Here is a 20,014-nt window from a genome sequence, read left to right as displayed (position 1 = left end):
ATGGTATTAGCTGCTGCATTACGTTAGTCGTTGTCCATAAAACCTACGTATTATTTACTTGAAAGCACTGTGACTGCATTTTCTACTTTATTAGAGTTGTCTTTTGATAATCCTATTCTATTTTTAACAGGCTACCTCCCAACGAAATGCACCAAGAAACGGCAGCGACCACCGTGATCCCGCTTAAAAAGTAGGAATAGTTTTCTCACTCGTGAAGCACCTGTGGGTTATGCTCTAGGTCTTGGTGGGGCTACATTGTACCACAAATCATGCGGCACCTGTGATGTGACGTGCGGCTCCACCTCTGTGCTGCTCAATGTGCCCCAACCTGCACAGTGAAAGACCTATTTTGCCGGCACTGCCCATGTTTAATTGCCATCGACTCGCCAAGAAGAGTGTATTTTGTTTTCACGCTGGTCCAGGGTACTAATTAGCTGTTAAGAACTATTTTAGTTGGCAAAGATGTTTGTAGAGGGCAAGTAAAATAAAAGTCAGAACTTTTTCGAAATATTTTATTTTCCACTTGTAAAAACTGTACAAGTCCTAACAAACTTATAAATTAACATTACATATGGACATTGCATGGCACTGACGATAAAGCCACAATTTTCAACATGTCGGATTGTACTCCTACACAATATCGCAACATCAACTGCTTACAAAAAACTTCAGTCGTTTGTTAAAATTGATATTAAAATTTCATAAGGTCTTTCAAAAATGTGTATAAAAGTTGATTGTTCTAACGATTGATAAAAGGCGGAGCTCCGTTTTTTGAGCAGCTATAGCTGGCAATATGTTTAAGTGGCCCGTCATTATAAGAACATTGTAACATAACCCTAGTTTACATATTTTTTCATAATTCCACACGCAAGGAGCACGACTTATCGGGTTTCCTTTCTCACAAAGTTAAATGATAAAAATATTGAATCGTCAGTGTTGCCTTACTATTTTAAATAATGTTGGCAACAGGAAATATTTTGGGAAAATGATTTTCAAAATGGAACACAATTCAAACCGTCTTATTCTAAAAATATGGGATTAAAATGTAAAATATATAAATTATGTACACTTTCAAAGCACCTCATTTGACACTGGCGTTAATATCAATGTTTGTTCTGGGCACATAAAGTCTGGTATTGTTTTCTATAGAATTTGATATCTGAAGATATTTCTAAATCAATATATTATGATGTAGTTTTCGAGACATTTCTTGAAACAAATTTTGAGCGTTATCATTACTTCAAAAATATTTTCTCAAACATTCAAATTCGTTTAACAGTTATAAATACCTTCAGATAGAAACCTTTCATTCTGCTGTTATTCATAAGCACTATTTTATAGTTAGTATCTGGTTCTAATACAGTTAAATTTAACAAAAAAATATAAACCTACTTAAACAGAAAAATGTTTATTCAAAAGTTTAATATTCGATTTAGTCCCTATGTTATATTATATAACAATATGATAATATGGGTTCAACAAAAAAGTCTAAAAACAATTTTATATACATTAAAACTTAACCTTTTTAATGATTATGTGTTAAGACCTCGCTTTGAAAATGCAATCAAGAAATTGAAATGAAATGCGTCGTCGGAAATGTAATAATATTTGGAAGGCGAATTGATGGTATATAAAGCAGCTTGCGATCGCTGCAAAGGCTTACAAGTACAAATATAATCTCATATGATTTGACAGAAATCGTAAAGCAGATGTAGCGCTTTAGCGTATTCCAAGGAAGCGTTATTACTAAACAAAATACAGGAAGAAATTGTTATAATAAAGTCAAATGACCATCAAAAAACAGTAACTCAGTATTGAAATAAAAATTGATACATAATAAATAATACTGAATACCTATGTTGATAATAAAAAATTAAATACTTATTCGAATTGTTCGTCAATAATTTTCATTTATTTAATACAATTTAAGGTCACTTTAAATGTAAAATATATTTTTTATTTGTTACACATGAGCAATTCCGATTTTTATATATTATACAATATAATAATAATCGTTCAAGATTATTGTCATAAAATTGGTGAAGAATTGAAGAGTAGGAAACACACTTTATACTCATGCGACACACTGTAAAAATATATAATTTGACCACAATCGAGCCTTTACATAAGGTTCAAATTAAAACAAATCATGCGTTTGATACTTTTATAAAAGATGATATGATTTGCAGTGTTTCCTACAATGACATGGAATAATAAGTTAAACAATATGTTAACCCTACACCGCTGACTATGTTGATACGAAGTTACTCATACACTGTATATACAAACGCTGATACGGTTACGATTTATCATAATTCGTTGTAATACAACACAAATATAAAATAATAATAAATAATATATAATCTATTAACATTCAACAACTAGACTAAGTTATAAACATAGTTTTTTTGAATCGTTAACGAAAAAAAAAACTGATTAATGATTATATTGAAATCAAAATCATATTGTAAAAGATAGTTCGTAGTGAATCGGTTGTTAGCTAGTATTGTATGAGTCTGGTCACGTGACACTCATAGGCTGGTTGGCTGTGAAGGGGACACTTCATATTGGTCGCGTGAAGTTCGCGGGGAACATGCCTTTCTCATTGGTTGATTCTTTGATGCCCATCAGCCAGCCTTCCTCCTGAAAATTATAAAGACATTGTTTGAGAAAAAAAAGCTTGTGGTTTAGTTCTAGTTCGATCGATCACAAAGTAAAGTAGGTACGCCAACCCTTGGCGCGATCGGTCCAATCATCACCAATTTTGTCGTGTTTCAGGAACGTTTAATTGTGGGTCCGACTGTCAATTCTACATTTTGGCAGTCGTTAAGGATAGGACAGTAGCCAAAAATTCTGAAAACCAATCTTATTAAGGGGCATCGTGTTGCCTGGTTAACTATGCTGCGTAAACATTGGCACTCATTCACATTTAGTGACACTAGAAGCCGAATCGAATCATTTGATGATAATACAAATATAGCAGGATCCGGTGCCACTCGAAGTCGACCCACAGCAACTTTCCCAATTTGTCAAAAGTCTAAACAGATGATGATCAAGCTACATACCTGTTCGTCAGGATCAGTGTACTCGACGACGCGGATGACCTCGCCGACGTCGAAGGAGAGCTCGTCGGAGTCCTCGCGCGTGTAGCGGTACGTCGCCCGCACGCGGTACAGCGTGCCCGGCGGCAGACCCGCCAGTGTCGCTCCTACGGGGGGAAGTGGGTTATTGAGCGTACTGTACAGATGTCTATCGCGACTTGGTTGTCAGCGTATGGTAATGAATGAGCGAACAGACGTCTGTGTCAGAAGGTAAACTTTCTTGGAAAGAGTTACCACGGCCCTGGTATATCCCACATATTTCACCCACAGCAGGATGGGGCGTTTGACGTTTTTTTTTATTGAGTCTCGTATAGTGATCAGTGATGATGCAGTCAACCTAGTATGACCAACATACACCTGTGTCGGAAGATTAGATTTTATGACTCTTGGACTGTGACCAGTAAGCATTAGTCAATTCAAGTTGGTAGCAAAACGACGAGCAATTTCAAAATAAACTTTATATTTATTACGATTAAATATAGTATGATTTAAAAAAATTAAAAGATACAAAAACTAGTGTTGCGCTTGCTTATCTGAATACCGATATCGATATGAATTTAAAAATTATATGACACTGAAACTGCTCGCCGCTTGACTAACAACTCAATGTAGCTTGACCCTTGTATTGTTTTATTGCAAGTCTTGTATAGTTGTAGTTAATGCGTCGGTTAACTTATTATCTTATAGTACACTTCTAATCACTTAATGCCCAATAAATAAGTTTAAAGTTATAACTAAATAGCTTGATAGTAAATTATGTTTATCATGAGTTGAGTATAAATGCCCAATAAATCTGTGCAAAACAATGCAGTAATATGTTTACTGTAATGACTTGTTCAAAACTTGGACAGAGTTTCCCATGATAGACATCACGTGCGTAAATGTTTAAATAATAAAGAAAGCTATATTAATGGTTAACAAATACACGCGAAAACCAACTAACAAGCGAAATTGTTTGCACACACAAACTCAAAAGTAAAAGCCAATGCATATACATACATACATAGATATTTACATACGTTTGTCTGCTGGTCAACCTAGAGTGAATGTAGACACAATGCAATATTATACATAATAAATATACATAAGTATTAAGAAATGGGATAGAAATAAAATGTCGATAAAATATACAACCCTAACCCATTTATCGATATCGATAAATATATTATGCATACCTATATTACTTTTTATGAAATAATGAAGAATTTTCTGAAGTTTTTTTTATGCCACAAAATTGCAGAAATAATTAGTGACAATCTACTGAAGAAAGACTATTTTAATTATGAAGTTGAAATTATCGACTTTTGTTATTGATGTAACTTACGATATAAGCGTTGAGCTGTTAAGTCCCCCACCGTTGGTTATTCACTAAGATTAAAGAGACCTATTCACACTACTTTTTACAGACACGTTTGAAATAAAAAATAAATACTAAAAACCAATGAACATGCGGAAATAACATGAACAAGAAAAAGTTTTTACAAAAAGAATATTTTATTCAGTTTTGTCTATTAAACAAATTGAAAATAAAATCAAGTTTTTATAGTCAAAATAAGCCTGTTTCTGCTATAGTGTGAACAGGCCCGATTTTAAGGTCTGTCAAGTATAAACGAAAAAAATGGTAGAATTTTTTCGTTTACTACCATTTTGCAGACCAAAACTTACCAATAGGTATGTCGTATACATCGTCGGTCTTGTTTTCAGTGTCATTCTTCTCTTTTTCGTCCTTTTTTTCTGAATCTATCTGTTTGCTTTCCTCCGAGTTATTATTTGACTTCTCCGGCGGTACGGGCGACCCTGAGAGAATTGTCACTTGCTATTTGTTCTACGGGAACTGTGTTTGTACAAATGTGTTGCACATTTGCGGTATACTAAGTGAATTGTGGAGTTGGACTACTGAATTTTGTTGCACTGTGGCTTAGCGAACAGTTGTTGAGTGAAACCAACCAAATGTGTGGTTCGTGAAGGAAATATATTACAAAAATAGTGGGGAGTTTTGTTCCAATATAGGTGTTTAAAAATAAAATTAATGTTTAATTTTGAGATGCTATTTTAAAATAGCTGTAGCCATGCTTTCTATCTACCACGACATCAATATTAGTACCATCTATGATACTCATACCGCTAACTCACCATTTTTACCCAATGCTTTAAAAAGTACCAGGAGTCCATACGCTTTTGAAGATGGAATAATAGGGATCTTGACTATGAAAAAGCAAAAAGTAAGTTTTTCTTTTAAGTAGCCAAAAATGATTAGAAAGTGCATGTTTTTTATAAGAAAAAATCCTGTACCAATATGGTGACATTAGTGGTTGAATTTATGATTTTTTATTTTTTTATCAATAAGAAAAATCTGTCCAATATTTTTAACGACTGACTGACTTTATTTACTTTTTCATAGTCAAAATCCCTAAAAACCGGTCGTCTATACTGAAACTTGCATAAATCTCTGCGACCAAAAGTACTAGGGCAGCATACTCACCAACAGGTATATCATACAGCTGTTCGACCTTCTTGTCGTCCTGTTCTATATTATTGTTTGTTGCAGGGGGCGTGGCCGGCTTGTCTTTGTCCTTTCTTTCCACAGTAGTGGGCGTGTCTGTGTCGGCTTCGGGTTTAATGTCAGTGTCGGGTTTTGCTTGTAGTGGTGTGTCAGCTCGCGGTATATCAGGTGCGTTGGCTCGTGGCGTGCCGGGCGGCGCGGGGGAGCCGTTGAGCGCGGGGGAGGGGGGCGCTACACACACATATACACACTCACACATGCCGACACATGGTTAGTGTTATTATGGGAGGTAATGAAGTATCTTCGTATACTTAGCGAACATAGGCACAAAAAAAATTGTTAAGTAAAAAATTTATAGGCAATATCCATAGGCCAAAAAAGTGTACCAAAATGAACTTCATCATATCCCAATCAAGATTAGATTTTAAAGCTAACAGCTAATATCAAAGAATTATTATTTTCAGTAAGCTCACTCAAAACATTTCAATCAAATTATTTACTCGAAGAACACAACACACAGAAAAAACATTTAAAGTTAATTTGAGCCTTTTTTGTTGTATGTTTTACAAAAAAAAAACTTTATAGGTATATAGGAACCTACTCTGAATACCTACAACAATTTGGTATGATTTAATAATTTGTCTTCCATCTCTCCCCAAAAAAATCGCCCAAATTACCCCACTTGAACATTGTTTTTTTTTTTAATTCAGAAAGAGTTTAACGTTTCTGTAATTTAATTCCCCCGAATCATTATCATTACCCCAACCTAGCTCTTTTCTCAAAAAATAAAATAGACATCTAAATCTCCCCATAAAACTTTATCCAGGACAACTTCTACCCGAAATTCCCCCAATCTTGCCCAAAATCCCCCATCTAGCCCAGCAATTCCCCAACTCACTCTGCACGGTGTCGGTGGGTGAAGCAGGCTTGCCGTTGTGCGAGTTGAGCGTGGCGTGGGGCGAGGCGGCGGGCGAGATGTTGTTCATGTTGATGCTGAGGTTGTTCGCCTTCTTGCTGTACGATCCACGTTGGCAGTCAGTCGCGAGCTTGTCCGTTATCATTTCCAGTTCGCCGAATACCTGGAAAGGGGGATTGCGGGATAAGTGTGAGAAAATAACTTAAACCTAACATTTAAAGTGATACAACACGATGGTCATTAGCAGAAGTGGGAACACAGTTATATTTTGGTATTAAAATGCAGAGAAACATAGGATAATGTATTTTGCACTCGGACGATCACTTAAAGGCCTTAGATTGTTTGTTCCTATTTATATTTTAAGAGTGCTTGCTTTTGCTTTATAAAACTACTCAATGTCCTCCAGCACTTTTTAGAAAAATCTCTCATCAAACATTTTGTAAAACAAAAATCCAAATAATAATTCAATTATTCGTCATCATATAAGGCGTTCCACAGGGCACAACTCTCAGCCCAACTCAAAAAATGTTCTTCATACAAATTATATTGTGATATGAATTACGTGTATACTAACAAATGTAAACATTATGGTACGCATTAAAGTATTGAGTATGTTACTAACTCACCTTATGACTTTCAGAATGGAAGAGTTGTTCAGCCGAGAAGAGTGTTTGCAGATTGTTGACGTAGAAGAGGACGCGGGAGTCGTACAGTGCGGGCAGTTCGTCGTGTAGCTCAGAGTTCAGCACTTCGTATGTGCGCTTCGCTTCTTCTAGCTGCTCCCTGCCTTTGGTTACCTGAAAATAGATGGGGTAAGTTAGTGATAATGACCTTTATGAATATTGATCAGGATCGCGTATTAGTTTGTCAGAAGAATATTGGTTTAGCTGTCGAAATTTTGGCAGATTTTTTGAGTATTTTTTGTAGTCACGGAGTATAATTTTATTTCGACGGAAAACTCAAAAGAGAAGTGATGATTTGACTTTAATGGTAAAGTTGACGTTCTCAAGAGTCATACTTAGCATTTGCAAATTGCAGATAACTAAATAAAATATTTAACATCTTTACTGAGAGTCACGTAAAACTCCCCTTTTAACGATAACAGCGAAGGCCAAGGTACAGAATCTAGAACCAATTTACTGCGACAGGTAATTAACTATACCTACAGACTTGTTTATAAACAGACATAAGAGCCTACCTTGACATCGTCCCTTCTCTTCGTGGCGTTCGATTGCAGATTCTGGAAGCTGTGCCTTTGACTGTCGTAGTCTACCAACTTGCGGCCGCGTTTCTCGATCTTTTTCTGTAAATGATAATGTGACAAATATTAATACTGGATGTTCATCCGTGTTCTGAGAGAACTTCTTCTTGCACCCTAATAAGAAGTAGATTTCCTTTGTCAGGCTGACTATCTGTGGACCATTCCAGAAGTTTTGGCATGAAAGCCGGACAGAAGGACGGAAAGATTTTGGCATTTATAATATTAATTTTAGGTGCCACTACCAATTTCGAGATATCAGCATCGATTTTGATAACGTTTTCAGTGAATTCGGGTACGAGGATGACAAGAATTTTAGGTAGAATATAGTGTCCTATTAAAATTGTCAAGCGTAATTCGAGGACTTTCAAAAGTATAACGAGTAATTAAGCTGGTTTAGTACCAATTATGAGGTTAATAACAACATTAATGTGATTCCACCAAACCATTAAACCGTTGCGTAATCGCGAAGGACTGTAATTATTAAGTCATTATCCCTTTAGTTTTGATTTTTTAATTGGTCATCATTGGTAATTGGTGGATTTTGCACCAATCGCTGTTACTTTCAAACATTTGGCGAGGATTAGACATAATGAAATAGTTTTGACTATCACTTATAAAGATCAAGAAATGACAAAGTTCAACATCCTATTTCATCAACGTTCCTTTAAGATTCCCTCGCTTCAGAAAACTTAGTGGTATACATACAAAAAAGACTTGCCACCATCACTTAACAAACTCCTAAATATCATTTCCTTGCACTAGCTCTAATAAACCTCTTTTGATTCAACTTACCCTGACTTCAGGGAACTGGTTGGTGTACGTATTGAGCGGTATGAGGACCTGATCGCCCAGCTTGTGGGAGAAGTCCTGCCACAACATCTCCAAGTTCTGCGCTTGTACGTACAGCAGGTCGTGGCCTGACCAGCCGCTCTCGTAGACTTCCGTGATAGCCTCCATCAGGGTTTTGGAGGCTGTTTGTACCGCTGTGGAAGGTAGAATAGGATAATGAATAACTGGTATAATTATGAGCTTTATGGTATATTTAGGTGGAATGAATTCTTGAAATTATTAGGATTTCGAATAGGAGTCAAGTCATTCAGGTATCGTTTTTCTAGGAATGGCTACAAACGGGTCAAGTTTATTTAGTAAAATAAGACTTTTATAAGTAGATACAGAAATAAGGCGTATGTTTACAGGATGAAAATAAGACATTATTATTATATTAAAGTCTAGGATTGGCCACCAGGAGAGGAGATCCAGACAAAAGATAGCTACAAGTAGAAAATGTAGATCATCAACCTCTCCACAGCAAACTCGTTGAATTTTTTTGCAATACACAAGACCTCATTAATAGCAACGGACTATTTGTCGTAGCACTATGTGCACACATTTGGCACGCACCCAGATCGAGTTCAAGAATCTCTGCACATCCGACTCTTTCGTCATTCCTTGGTCCGAATACTCGCTGTTACTTCGAATTTAGCGAAAGTTTATAAGTGGAACGTGGAAGACTAGTTTACTGAATGCTGGTTCTTTGTGTTCGTACAATGGTGCAAAGGATGTAGAGATGAAATGATCAGCTACGTCCTGGTTGGTCTAACAAGGCTTTAAGTACTATGAGAAAACTGGTACGCAGGTTACGCATGTGACGGCAATTTAAAAATCTAAGACGGAGTCACTTTTTTTGAGATCCGCTCGAGTCATTTGCAAAGATACGGAAGATAGTCACTTAAGACCGCTGCAATGACAACCATAAGTAAAATAATTTGCTAAAACCTATAGACCTATGACAAATGTTTGCCACTGGTCAAATCAGTCATGGATCAATGGAATATTTTTAAAGTAAAGTATCTTACCTCTTATACATCTTATGTAGTTGTTGAACTCCTTCTGAAGCCTGGTGGCCTGCTGATGTTGCCTGTTGAAGTTCTGCAGATGTTCTTCGAATATGTCGTCGAGGGTCCGGTCTACCTTGCCCAGGTTTTGAAGGAGCTGTGGAAAAAGATATAGATTTATAAGTTGCAAGCACATGTAACTAAATCATCATCATATAACTAAAACAGAAGAACTTATACACTGTTACAAGTACATACATATCCTTATGATCCATCACCAATTCATGAACGAAGCGATGGGTAATAACTTCGTGCGAACATTTAAAACGTCCCAAAATCCACTGTAATTTAAACTAAGGGACATCAAACGTATTCAGGTCCACTATCAGATATCCAGCACACCACAAATATATTTCACCTGATTTCAAAACGTAACCCTACCAGCTAGTACAAGGATATCTAGGTTTAGTACGCCACAGGAATGAGTGCAGCAATTATTATTTAATCTATTGCCATTCCAACTTTATTGCTTTGTTCCTGTTGTACCAAACGGTACGTCGTGTTTAATGGTTTGTTTTATTTTATGGACCTGTGCTGAGAATTGTCTCTTCGGATTGATAGATAATGATTCTTGATCATTTGTGAATCCGCTTGCAGTCTTGCCATTTTAGAATATAATTAGAAGATCAACATTTATTATTGAAGTGGGGATTTGTTTCCTGATTCTATGGCATTCTAACTGCTTAAAATCTCACTGAGGTTTATAAAAGGAATTGGAGACATGAATATGCAATATTGCATTTCGTAAATCTGAGCGTAAAACATTCTGACTAGACACCTACACAAGCGTATTACAGTCCTGAATAGGTGTGAACAGAAACATATCAATGACGACAATAGCAAAAAAGGTGATGTCAACAAGTCCACTATTCATTACTCAAGAGGTAACTTAATACTATGTGTAGTTACCTAATTAAAACGCTCTAATGCGACATATAGACATAGACAGCATTGAGCGATAGTTGTCACACCCACAACAACAGGCTTATCATTCACTAATTAAATATTAGTTCTAACAATTCGTCGTCATGTTTAAGGACCGTGAAACAAGCTGCAAATAATTATAGTCAGTCTGTTTCATTTCAATATTTACTTGAGGTGACGTCATGCGTATGTCAATTGCGGGCGAATTAGGTAACGAGGCTTGCAGCTGAATAGGGTACTACAAAAAACATAACAATTTGGATTCTAGGGATTGTTATTTTTTTTTCATTCCAATGAGCCATTTAACCTAATATAGACCTATCTAACAATCCCAATTACATTGGAATGAAAATAATTTTAGTTATCTTTGTCACTGAAAAATAAATCTAGCCTAAGCGGTATCAGATGATGGTCATTAAGAAGGATCTTATTTGTCTGGTAACAAGTCATTATTATCAAAGCAATTAGTCCAAAGTTCAGTCCCAAGATGACAGTCACACGTTTAACACCTTAGACTCCGTTTCATAAGATCACACATCCTATCATTTATTCAGTGACCTTGTATACACATCGTCGGCATTGTTTGCAAAACATGCATACTTTACACCTGTGCACACTGCAAGCAACTGAACTGCTTCAATATGCAAAAATCAGATGATCAGACTTTACAAATGCATATTGCGAGGATTCGCAATACTAATTACTGCTTGCAGAATAAGTAGTTGTGAAGAGATTTGTGGTATTGCATTCGTGATTTAAGATACCATTTCGAAACTGGTTGCTTTTACTGGTAATGTGGATGATGTTATTAAGAGTGAACACATTGGGAATATTCGTGTGATTCCACCCAATGGGACGTTAAAATGAAGCAACGAATTTGAGCACTGCAGCACTAGACTCCTGGTAATCTGTAGCAGATTCATTAGGACCCACCATTAAAACAATTTTCAGGATACCTAGAGGAGCTGAAACTATAAAATCATGTGAAAGAAGCCTAATTTCCAACCATGACCAACCTAACACCGGAACACGAAATCGCCAAACAAGCAATAAAGAGCTGCCACACGTCAGTAACAGCGACACATAACATAAGTGATAATCCATTGGCAATACCAAACGTATATGTAATATGTAATGTCATCGACCGGCCACTACTCCCATTGTTCCCGAGTAATGGCATGCACCACCATGGAATAGGTGAAGCTAATTATATTGATGTTTTGGCTATAATAAGCTTTGCGTGTTTAGATGTTTTGTTTGTTGATGATTCGGTATAAAATCTAGAACTTCAATAATAATTTTCACGGGCTACAGAAATTTATTACGATCAAAATGTATGTGAAGACCCTTGCAACATGTAATGACAGATGAAGACTATATAAAGTCAATATAAAAAGTTCCAGTCATCAGCATATAATTGATCTTGAAATTCTGTTGAATGACACAAACTTTCATTTATTTCACTTGCTTTTATAATACCTGAACTAACATTTTCGGAAGTGACAATCAGAGGTAAGCAGTTACTTCGGTTACGTCCGTCGTTCGTCGTGACTCTTGTGACGTCACATCCGCGGCCGTTTCCTTTCGATTTCGATTGTCTTTGACCGAGGCCTCCAATTACGATCATTGTGCGTACGCGACGAATATTAAGACTTTTTCACTTACGGAAACCTCTTCGCAATTAGTACTAAAGTCAATACAATTAATTCCTTTATCTACTGTATTTATTGATTTATGTCCAAGACAGTTTGGTTAATTATTTAATTATTTCCTATTGTCTTTCTTTAATACGCTTCTATCGTTGTTAGTTTTAATTGAATTGCAATTTCAATAGGACATGCCGCCTAGAAGGCTGTTAAGAAGCATTCTTTATTAATTACACGCAATAAATTATCGCAATCGATCATCACATAATCACATTACAGCTCTTAATCTCTTCGGATTTCATAACTATTGCAAGTGGCTGACGTGTAGCAATATACGAATATATTTTATTTATGATTTCCTCAAAAAGGAACTGAATGCACTTAACCAAATGGGTTAAGACATTCGTGTGTATCACATAGCTGATATTTGAATTTCGAAACTATAGTTTCAGAATCACATACATGAATAAAATAAACAGAACGGAGTGTAAAAGTAGGAACACACTATAGCCAAAAGCTAGAAAACAAAAAAAATATAGTCATGCTGAATCTGACGAAAAGTAAAACGCAGAATGACACAGCATGTACTTTCTTCTTAGTATGTGTTTAGGAGAATAGGTTACTACTCTAAACGGTAGGTCATCAGCCAATCAAAACGATTGTAATACTAAACCCGTTACTAACGTTATGTTAGTTATTTTTTTGTTTAAGTAGAGAATAGAAGAACCGTGTGACGACACACTGAACTACAAATTGTTATAGACACAACTGATGATGAAGGCGTAAATAATGATTTGTATGATTTACAAGACATTTGTCTATGTGTGTGTTTATGCATTTGCCATCTGTGTCCGCACACAGATAGGTATTCATACAATGAGAATCGTATTGTTAAAACTATAATGCACCGGAATAAGGAAGACGAAAGAATTAAGATGTTGATAAACAAAGTTGGTAAGATCAATTCGTTTTAGTTTTACAATGAAGATTAAGGATTTCCGATACATGCCAATGTGACGCGTCATCCAGTCAATTAAATGGAAATGAGTTATTGTTCTATTGAGAATAATTGAGATTTATACGCAATGTGCGATACCACTGCACATCGAGGCAAGCATGAATTACTTTTTGTTATTGAATTAAAAGACTCAGTGGCACAACTACCTAATGAATTTAATGAGCACAAAGATCTTAATAATCAAATTAGAGTTAAAAATTACACTTTGGTGGTAAATCATAATGAAAATTGCATCAGCTTCAAGATTAGCACCTTCCAGGAAACTGGTACGATTTCCGAAACGCTACACATCGTTGAACTGGATATTTTTTTGCATCCTTAACTAGGGCTTGTGTTGTGAAAATTGTAGATATGCATGAAAATTGCAGGTTTTATGAGTCCAATTTCCGTGCTATGATATCACACAACTTAAGCTGTTAATTGTTTTAAGAGGTTATTGAAATGGCCATTAAGTTTTTGATCTTTATGATGTAGAATCTTTTGGAACGATCCTAAACTAATGAATATCAAAACGATTACAGTATCATCTCTCGAGTTTACTCAAAGCTGCCTGGGTCTATATAACGAAAACTACAAAGTGGAAGAAGCCCTTTGATATAAATTTAATTTAGATTATTATCTGAAGCGTCGGCTTCTCTAAGCGTATAAGCAAACAAGTTGTAAATAAGGATTTCAAACGCATTAAATTGTTAATCAAATGTGTTAAGTATTTCTCTGCTTTTTGCTGACCCTAATACATGATTTAGAATTTTCATAATTATTAATAACTTTTGTAAGAGATTTAGTGTTTATTTATTCTCGTAATCCACAGTTGTTTGAGATCGACGCAATATTTGCTACAGAAAATTCATCTGCTTCTAATATGGGCGTGTACGATTAAGATGTCGAAATAGAAGCAACGAAGGCAAAACATGAATCTTTGGCAAAGTCAATAAAATAATTCACTGACACTACAACAACTAAAGCATTATTTAGTTTAAATAATAAGGTTAATAAACTACTGACGAATGAATCTTTGCTAGACGGCCGGACGACAGTATGAATATGCATTGCACTCGGCCCGTAACATGTGCGTCTAAGTATAGTCTTCGATAACTCGCTTTGTTTGCTTGCCTAACTTATTCCAACGTTTTTCATTGGAAACTATTTTGTTGGTGTAGTAAACATTATTTCTTGTTTCGTAACTCTCTATACAGTTTCCTATAGATCTATGTACGATCAGTTGCTATTTACTTTTGGTTTTACTGAGGGAAATCCGGCGCTGTTCACAGTTTTATTTGGGTTTCTTGTTTTATATGTTTTTCTATTTATTTTTGGATTTGGCTCTGAGTTTAGATGTCATAAAGTCAAATAACTGTTGTGTCTATCAAGAAAAGGAACTTTATAAAAATTAATATAGTTCTGATTATTGCACCACGTGCATTCCTATGCTCTATTCCTAACAGTGGCGATGCGTGGGTCTCAAAAGCATCTATTGACTGTTAAACTTTTTGATTTTACGAATTCATTAAGTATGGTAATATCTTTATGTGATAGAGATAAAACACGTTTGACTAGCCGATAATCATCTACTTTTATCTTCATATTATGGTGATCCGTAAAAGCGGATACTTTAATTATCACCGCAATTATGTATGAGGTTCATTCATCTTTAGAGAATAAGCCTTGCTTTATTTGGTATGCGTTTATAATCCTTATCGTTTAAGTTTCTGCTTTCTCTTCGTCGTTTTGTTGGACTTGAGACACGTCTGTAGGACTAGTTTCCATTTTAGCACTAAGTATCTAATCTCCATTTTAACCGTAGCATGTTTAGCAACAGGTACGGAGAAATTCGCAATTTTTTCTATTGATTTATGCAAGCAAACGATTCTCAATCCTCACCGATAATAAATAAAGCTTAAAACCAATAAACAGCACTTGATGCCAGATTCACTTGCATCGACTGTAAATCTTGTTGAGTTTAAAATAGTAAGCGAACTAATGCTGCTTCAGATGGACTTCAAAATCTAGACAAAAGCATTAGATAGATAGTTGCTCATATTTCACTCTATTCGATATCGTATCATACGCTAATTTGTTCCACGAGGGATTTCTGGCTCGCCTTCAAACGCACGCTAACGCAACTAAACAAATTAAACATAAATGATATTTAATAATAAATAAATGCTGAAACACATAAACAAACAGAAACTAAATACGTACGTGCGTAGTTTCAAAGCAGTATTGAACTAGGTCGATTATAAGAATAAAATAATAGATGATGCTTAAGCATGAGGCCATATTTTATTGCAAAATCAATAGATGCAATTTACATAGCAAGTGCAAAATTGCTTCAGGAAGGTTAACTAGGAGTTTCCTTCTATGAATTTCACGGTATTAAGTGTGAAATCGGCAGATAAGGCTATTTATTTTCCTTAATTAACGTTTCCGATCTTTAAATGCCCTCTAGTTTTCTGCTAGTTGACGGTCATATTATTTTGAATCCAATTGAATGATTTACCTGCAACATTTTTAGCAATAATATTTTGCAAAATTCAAAGTTTCAACGTCTTGAGAGATGGAACATCTTAGTCCCATGTTCCGCATTCCTGCTAAGTTTTCTATGCAGAGTTATTCGCGACAAGAGGCTGTTAACTGAGCAAAGGTTAACTGAATACGCCACGGTCTAGGCAACATTGTAATTGGTGTTCCCAAGATGACAGTCGACGACAATCATGCAATAAAAACCTGTGTTGAACGGGGCGGCCTAGGTACGACGTACCTCTACATGAATGAGACTATTTGCTGTCGGAAACCGATCGACGGATTCTTTCTTAGAAATCTTTATAAACCATCACGACTCTTGCATATTTTCCATTGCAACAAAAAGCTAAATATTTCCTGATATCTACTCTACTGTGAATGTTAATTAATCTTGTCACTAGGTTGACATTTGCAGTTCAAATTAAAACGCTTGTTAAGTTGAAATTGCAGTTTATGATATAAAATTTTAGGCCGGTCCCACGTTACCACTAATTAAGTTAAACGTGTGCGGTACCGCTGTACATAAAATTCACCGCATTTATTTCCGTATTTCTGCTAAATTGAAGCACTCAGTCATGATTATTCATCTAATGAATATTTAACGTCGAATATTTTAAGCGTAATCTATGAGAGCATACCATTGACCTCAAAATCTTAAAGTTAATGACTTTGCATATTCATTGCATTCCCATCTGTGTTGTCAACAGTATCGAGCTCATTGATGACAATGGTAAAATCACTGCCATTTTCTAAAGCATCACAAATAAGAGGTGTTGAATTGCTAACAGATAAGGCATGTCAGATTAGCCTTTTTGTTTTAAAATACGAGGAAGCTTATCATCAACTGATTTCGTTACAATAGCTTCAACGGTCAAACTATCTCAAAGATCCTTCAAGTCTTGACTGATGGCTGTATTGTCAGGCTAACAATGGACAGGTCGTTCGTTCCACAACCAGATATACGAAACATCATTGCTTTGTTTGATTCACCTGCATGTTTTTCAAGTACTACTGCGAAACATGAAGAACCTTTTAGATGAACCTACTTTTGTTTTGAACTTTCACTAGGCTTTACATGGTTTAGTTTTTACATATTCTGAGCTAGACTTTCTCTCTTACAGTTTATAGAATTTAAACGAACGAGACTGGATATTTCACTGTGTATTTTGGGTTTGGTTTTAAATTTTCTTTTACCTCCTTCCGCAGCTAGTTGTTTACAAACATCCTCGTTACTGAAATCACAATTTTACCAATTTATCGTATAACTTCTAAACAAGTTGTGTATCAACAAATATCAATCCACCATTAGTGTCTTCAATTCATTCGCTTTAACATCAAGGCTTCGCAACTGTTTGCGGTTTACCGTTCGTACACTTGTATCCTATGATCTAGAAATATCTAGCCCTTGTTATGAAACCTAGCCGGCCGCTGGTCACGTTTGCTGCTAGCTATTTATTTTAGACCGTTGTTTGTGTAACGGGCATACATACTGGCGAAGTAATTATATCGGAAATCTTTGAAACTGTTACACGTGGAAAACCAATAATTTTTCTGTGACAATGAAACGTTTTTCCGCATGAACGGCTTTTGAATTTAACTGTTATAACAACGGTGCATATTATTCATATATTGGTTTATTTCATTTATTCGTCTGATATGTTGAATAGACATTTTATTGATTTAGTATTCATACATTCTCTAAATTATGTAGATGGTATTCACGCTTGGAATAAGATCATAAAACACAAAAATGCAGGTCAGGAAAAAATGTGGCGCCGAGAATCAAAACAGATCGAAGATTCGATTACTTAATGTGAGTTTAATAATAGCTTTGCAACAGTGTGTTGTGAACAGGCGAAAGTTTTGCATCGACGCCAAATTGTCATCAACATAATGACATTTATAGCCTGATCAAAATAAAGTGGTAAATAGAGAGTGATACATATTATAGCAAGTGTTGTGGTTTGTGACCGCGATTTACGCATAGCTTTTAATAAATAACTACAAGCACTGTATCAATGGACTAATGACGACGATTGTGTTATTCAATAAACTAAAAAAAATCGTGTGAGAATTAAACGTATAATGAAAGATCAAAGACGATGAAAGACGACGAAAAGCGCTTCCGAGAAGATTAAATAATCACCACAGATTTCGTTTTTGTCTTTGTACCTAATATCAGTGACAGTGCATACAAACAAAACCCTTCTCGATCCTTTTAATACGAAGGCATGGAAGAAAAAAATGTTACATTGGCAATGTTCCGAGTTTTTGGTACTCGTAACGCACTAGACTGTCTGTCAAGTGTTCCCGTTTAATATTTGGAACATGGATCAAACGTTTTGTAGAAGCACTGTATAAAGACCGTGTTACTTGGAGTAGATGAAGATCCAAAGGCTTTAATAAAAATTTAAAAAAACCCCCGACCCAAAAAAAGTACGCAATAATTATGACATAAGGTTAAAAACGCTAAACCCTATAAAAAGCAAACAATAACTTTTATCACTACGTAAACTAAATTTTGTCGTGTCGGGGGACCGCTCTAGGTTATTCATTACTTTAGATACGTGTTTTTTTTTAAACGAATGTTGTAATCAGGTAGGTATCATTTGCTTTATGTAAGTATTTATGAAGGTAAAAAGCGGTCCCCCGACACGTCAAAATTTAGTTTACGTAGTGATAAAAGTTATTGTTTGCTTTTTATAGGGTTTAGCGTTTTTAACCTTATGTCATAATTATTGCGTACTTTTTTTGGGTCGGGGGTTTTTTTAAATTTATAATTTAATTTTATTTCATGCTTTTTAAAGGAGCTCCTTAATTTTTCCTTCTTTCATTTAATTTATTTTATCTTAAGATGGGGTCGCTATATGAGATGTCGAGATTTCGAGAAACAATAAAGATTAACCTTTGGACATTCTAGATTTTCAGCAAAAATATAAATCGGTTTATCCGTTTCATTACGGCATTCCAGGGTTTCATCCGCCACATCCCATTTCCAGCATCAGGTTCTCGTCAATCAGAAACATGAAGAGAACTCGTCAAGACAAATTCAACGAGCCCAAACTCGATGGGTTTACTAAAAGGCAGTTCAGGGTTACGTCTCCTACCTTCGTGCCCTAACAGCAGACCAGCTCAGTGGTTCCAAAAGACATTATATAGTGTTTCAAATTTCAGATCCCACATATACTTGCAAGTAAACTGAGCGTGTAACATTCCTATCACATCTAGCAAACGAGCTGATGACCTTGAAGACCTGAACCGATTTCCACCAAACATAGCTAAGAACACTCCCGACTGACATACCTTTTAAACAAAAAAAACCGCATTACAATCGGATCATCCGTTTGGGAGCTACGATGCCACATACACACACACACACACACACACACACACACACACACACACACACACAGACACGTCAAACTTATAACACCCCGTCGTTTTTGCGTCGGGGGTTAAAAAGAAGTAGTGCTATAGAACATAGGCACGTTAAATGACATGGATTCCGTATTTACAATTCAGAGAGTTTAATGGAAGCCTCAGTACTAATTGACCATTATTATTATCCATTATTAGAACACTCTAGCGTACAAGGTAAGGTTAGAACCCATGTTCTTAATTCATATTTTACCACTAATGGGATCATTGACCAGCAAATGAGTCAAACGTCATAATACCCGTAATCTCTTCATGAAACAACTAAATTAGAGTGAAATATTGTACTCGTTAAACTGCTCGCTCGTAGAGTTGTAAATAATATTAAATATAGTTGACGAAATTTTGTCGGAACACGAAGTTAAACAGAACAATTAAATTTTAAATGCCGAGAGGGAAGTACTTAATGAATTAATGGGCAGTGGTTGACGCCAAAATATTATTTAAGTCAGATTTAAAATCTGTTAAAACTGGGAAGCTGATAACAGCCAGTTGTAATATAGTCGCTGATGGCAATTGTTCATTCAATTAGTCACACTCTAAAATAAATGTAGGTCTATTCGTAGAGCTTACACGACAATCGTGACCCAGTTCTAAGTCTCTTCTGTTGTTCAGATTAACATAGAAACCAATCCAATATTCCCGAAATATTTGTAACTGGTAGCGCCACACTAATGCACATTACACACTCATACATAGAAGCTAACAATGTCATTGGCTCACATGCACAGGTGGACGTAACACAACGGTGCGTAGCAACAAGCAATTGGGTCGCTGGCTCTCGCACACAAG

At 35.7% G+C, this 20,014-nt stretch overlaps 1 protein-coding gene across 3 annotated transcripts in view; it reads right to left on the bottom strand.

Moving 5' to 3' along the window:
- Positions 1–498: 498 nt before the first annotated feature.
- Positions 499–20,014, bottom strand: part of LOC124631800 (myc box-dependent-interacting protein 1) — a 42,002-nt gene continuing 22,486 nt past the window's right edge. The window contains exons 2-10 of one of the 3 annotated variants that reach the window (XM_047166407.1): positions 9,638–9,773; positions 8,574–8,764; positions 7,719–7,823; positions 7,147–7,317; positions 6,503–6,683; positions 5,584–5,835; positions 4,767–4,898; positions 3,066–3,208; positions 499–2,643 (exon numbers count right to left, since the gene is read on the bottom strand). In XM_047166407.1, the coding sequence (XP_047022363.1) occupies positions 2,563–2,643; positions 3,066–3,208; positions 4,767–4,898; positions 5,584–5,835; positions 6,503–6,683; positions 7,147–7,317; positions 7,719–7,823; positions 8,574–8,764; positions 9,638–9,773 (1,392 nt within the window). In that variant the 3' untranslated portion in view covers positions 499–2,562. The remainder of the gene's footprint in view (positions 2,644–3,065; positions 3,209–4,766; positions 4,899–5,583; positions 5,836–6,502; positions 6,684–7,146; positions 7,318–7,718; positions 7,824–8,573; positions 8,765–9,637; positions 9,774–20,014) is intronic. The other 2 variants (XM_047166408.1, XM_047166409.1) reach the window with 2 other exon arrangements.

This window comes from Helicoverpa zea, chromosome 7 (genome assembly GCF_022581195.2).
Source record: "Helicoverpa zea isolate HzStark_Cry1AcR chromosome 7, ilHelZeax1.1, whole genome shotgun sequence".
Taxonomy (NCBI): domain Eukaryota; kingdom Metazoa; phylum Arthropoda; class Insecta; order Lepidoptera; family Noctuidae; genus Helicoverpa; species Helicoverpa zea.
The sequence above is the reverse complement of the archived record's forward strand: the minus strand, read 5'-3'. Positions and strand labels throughout refer to the sequence as shown.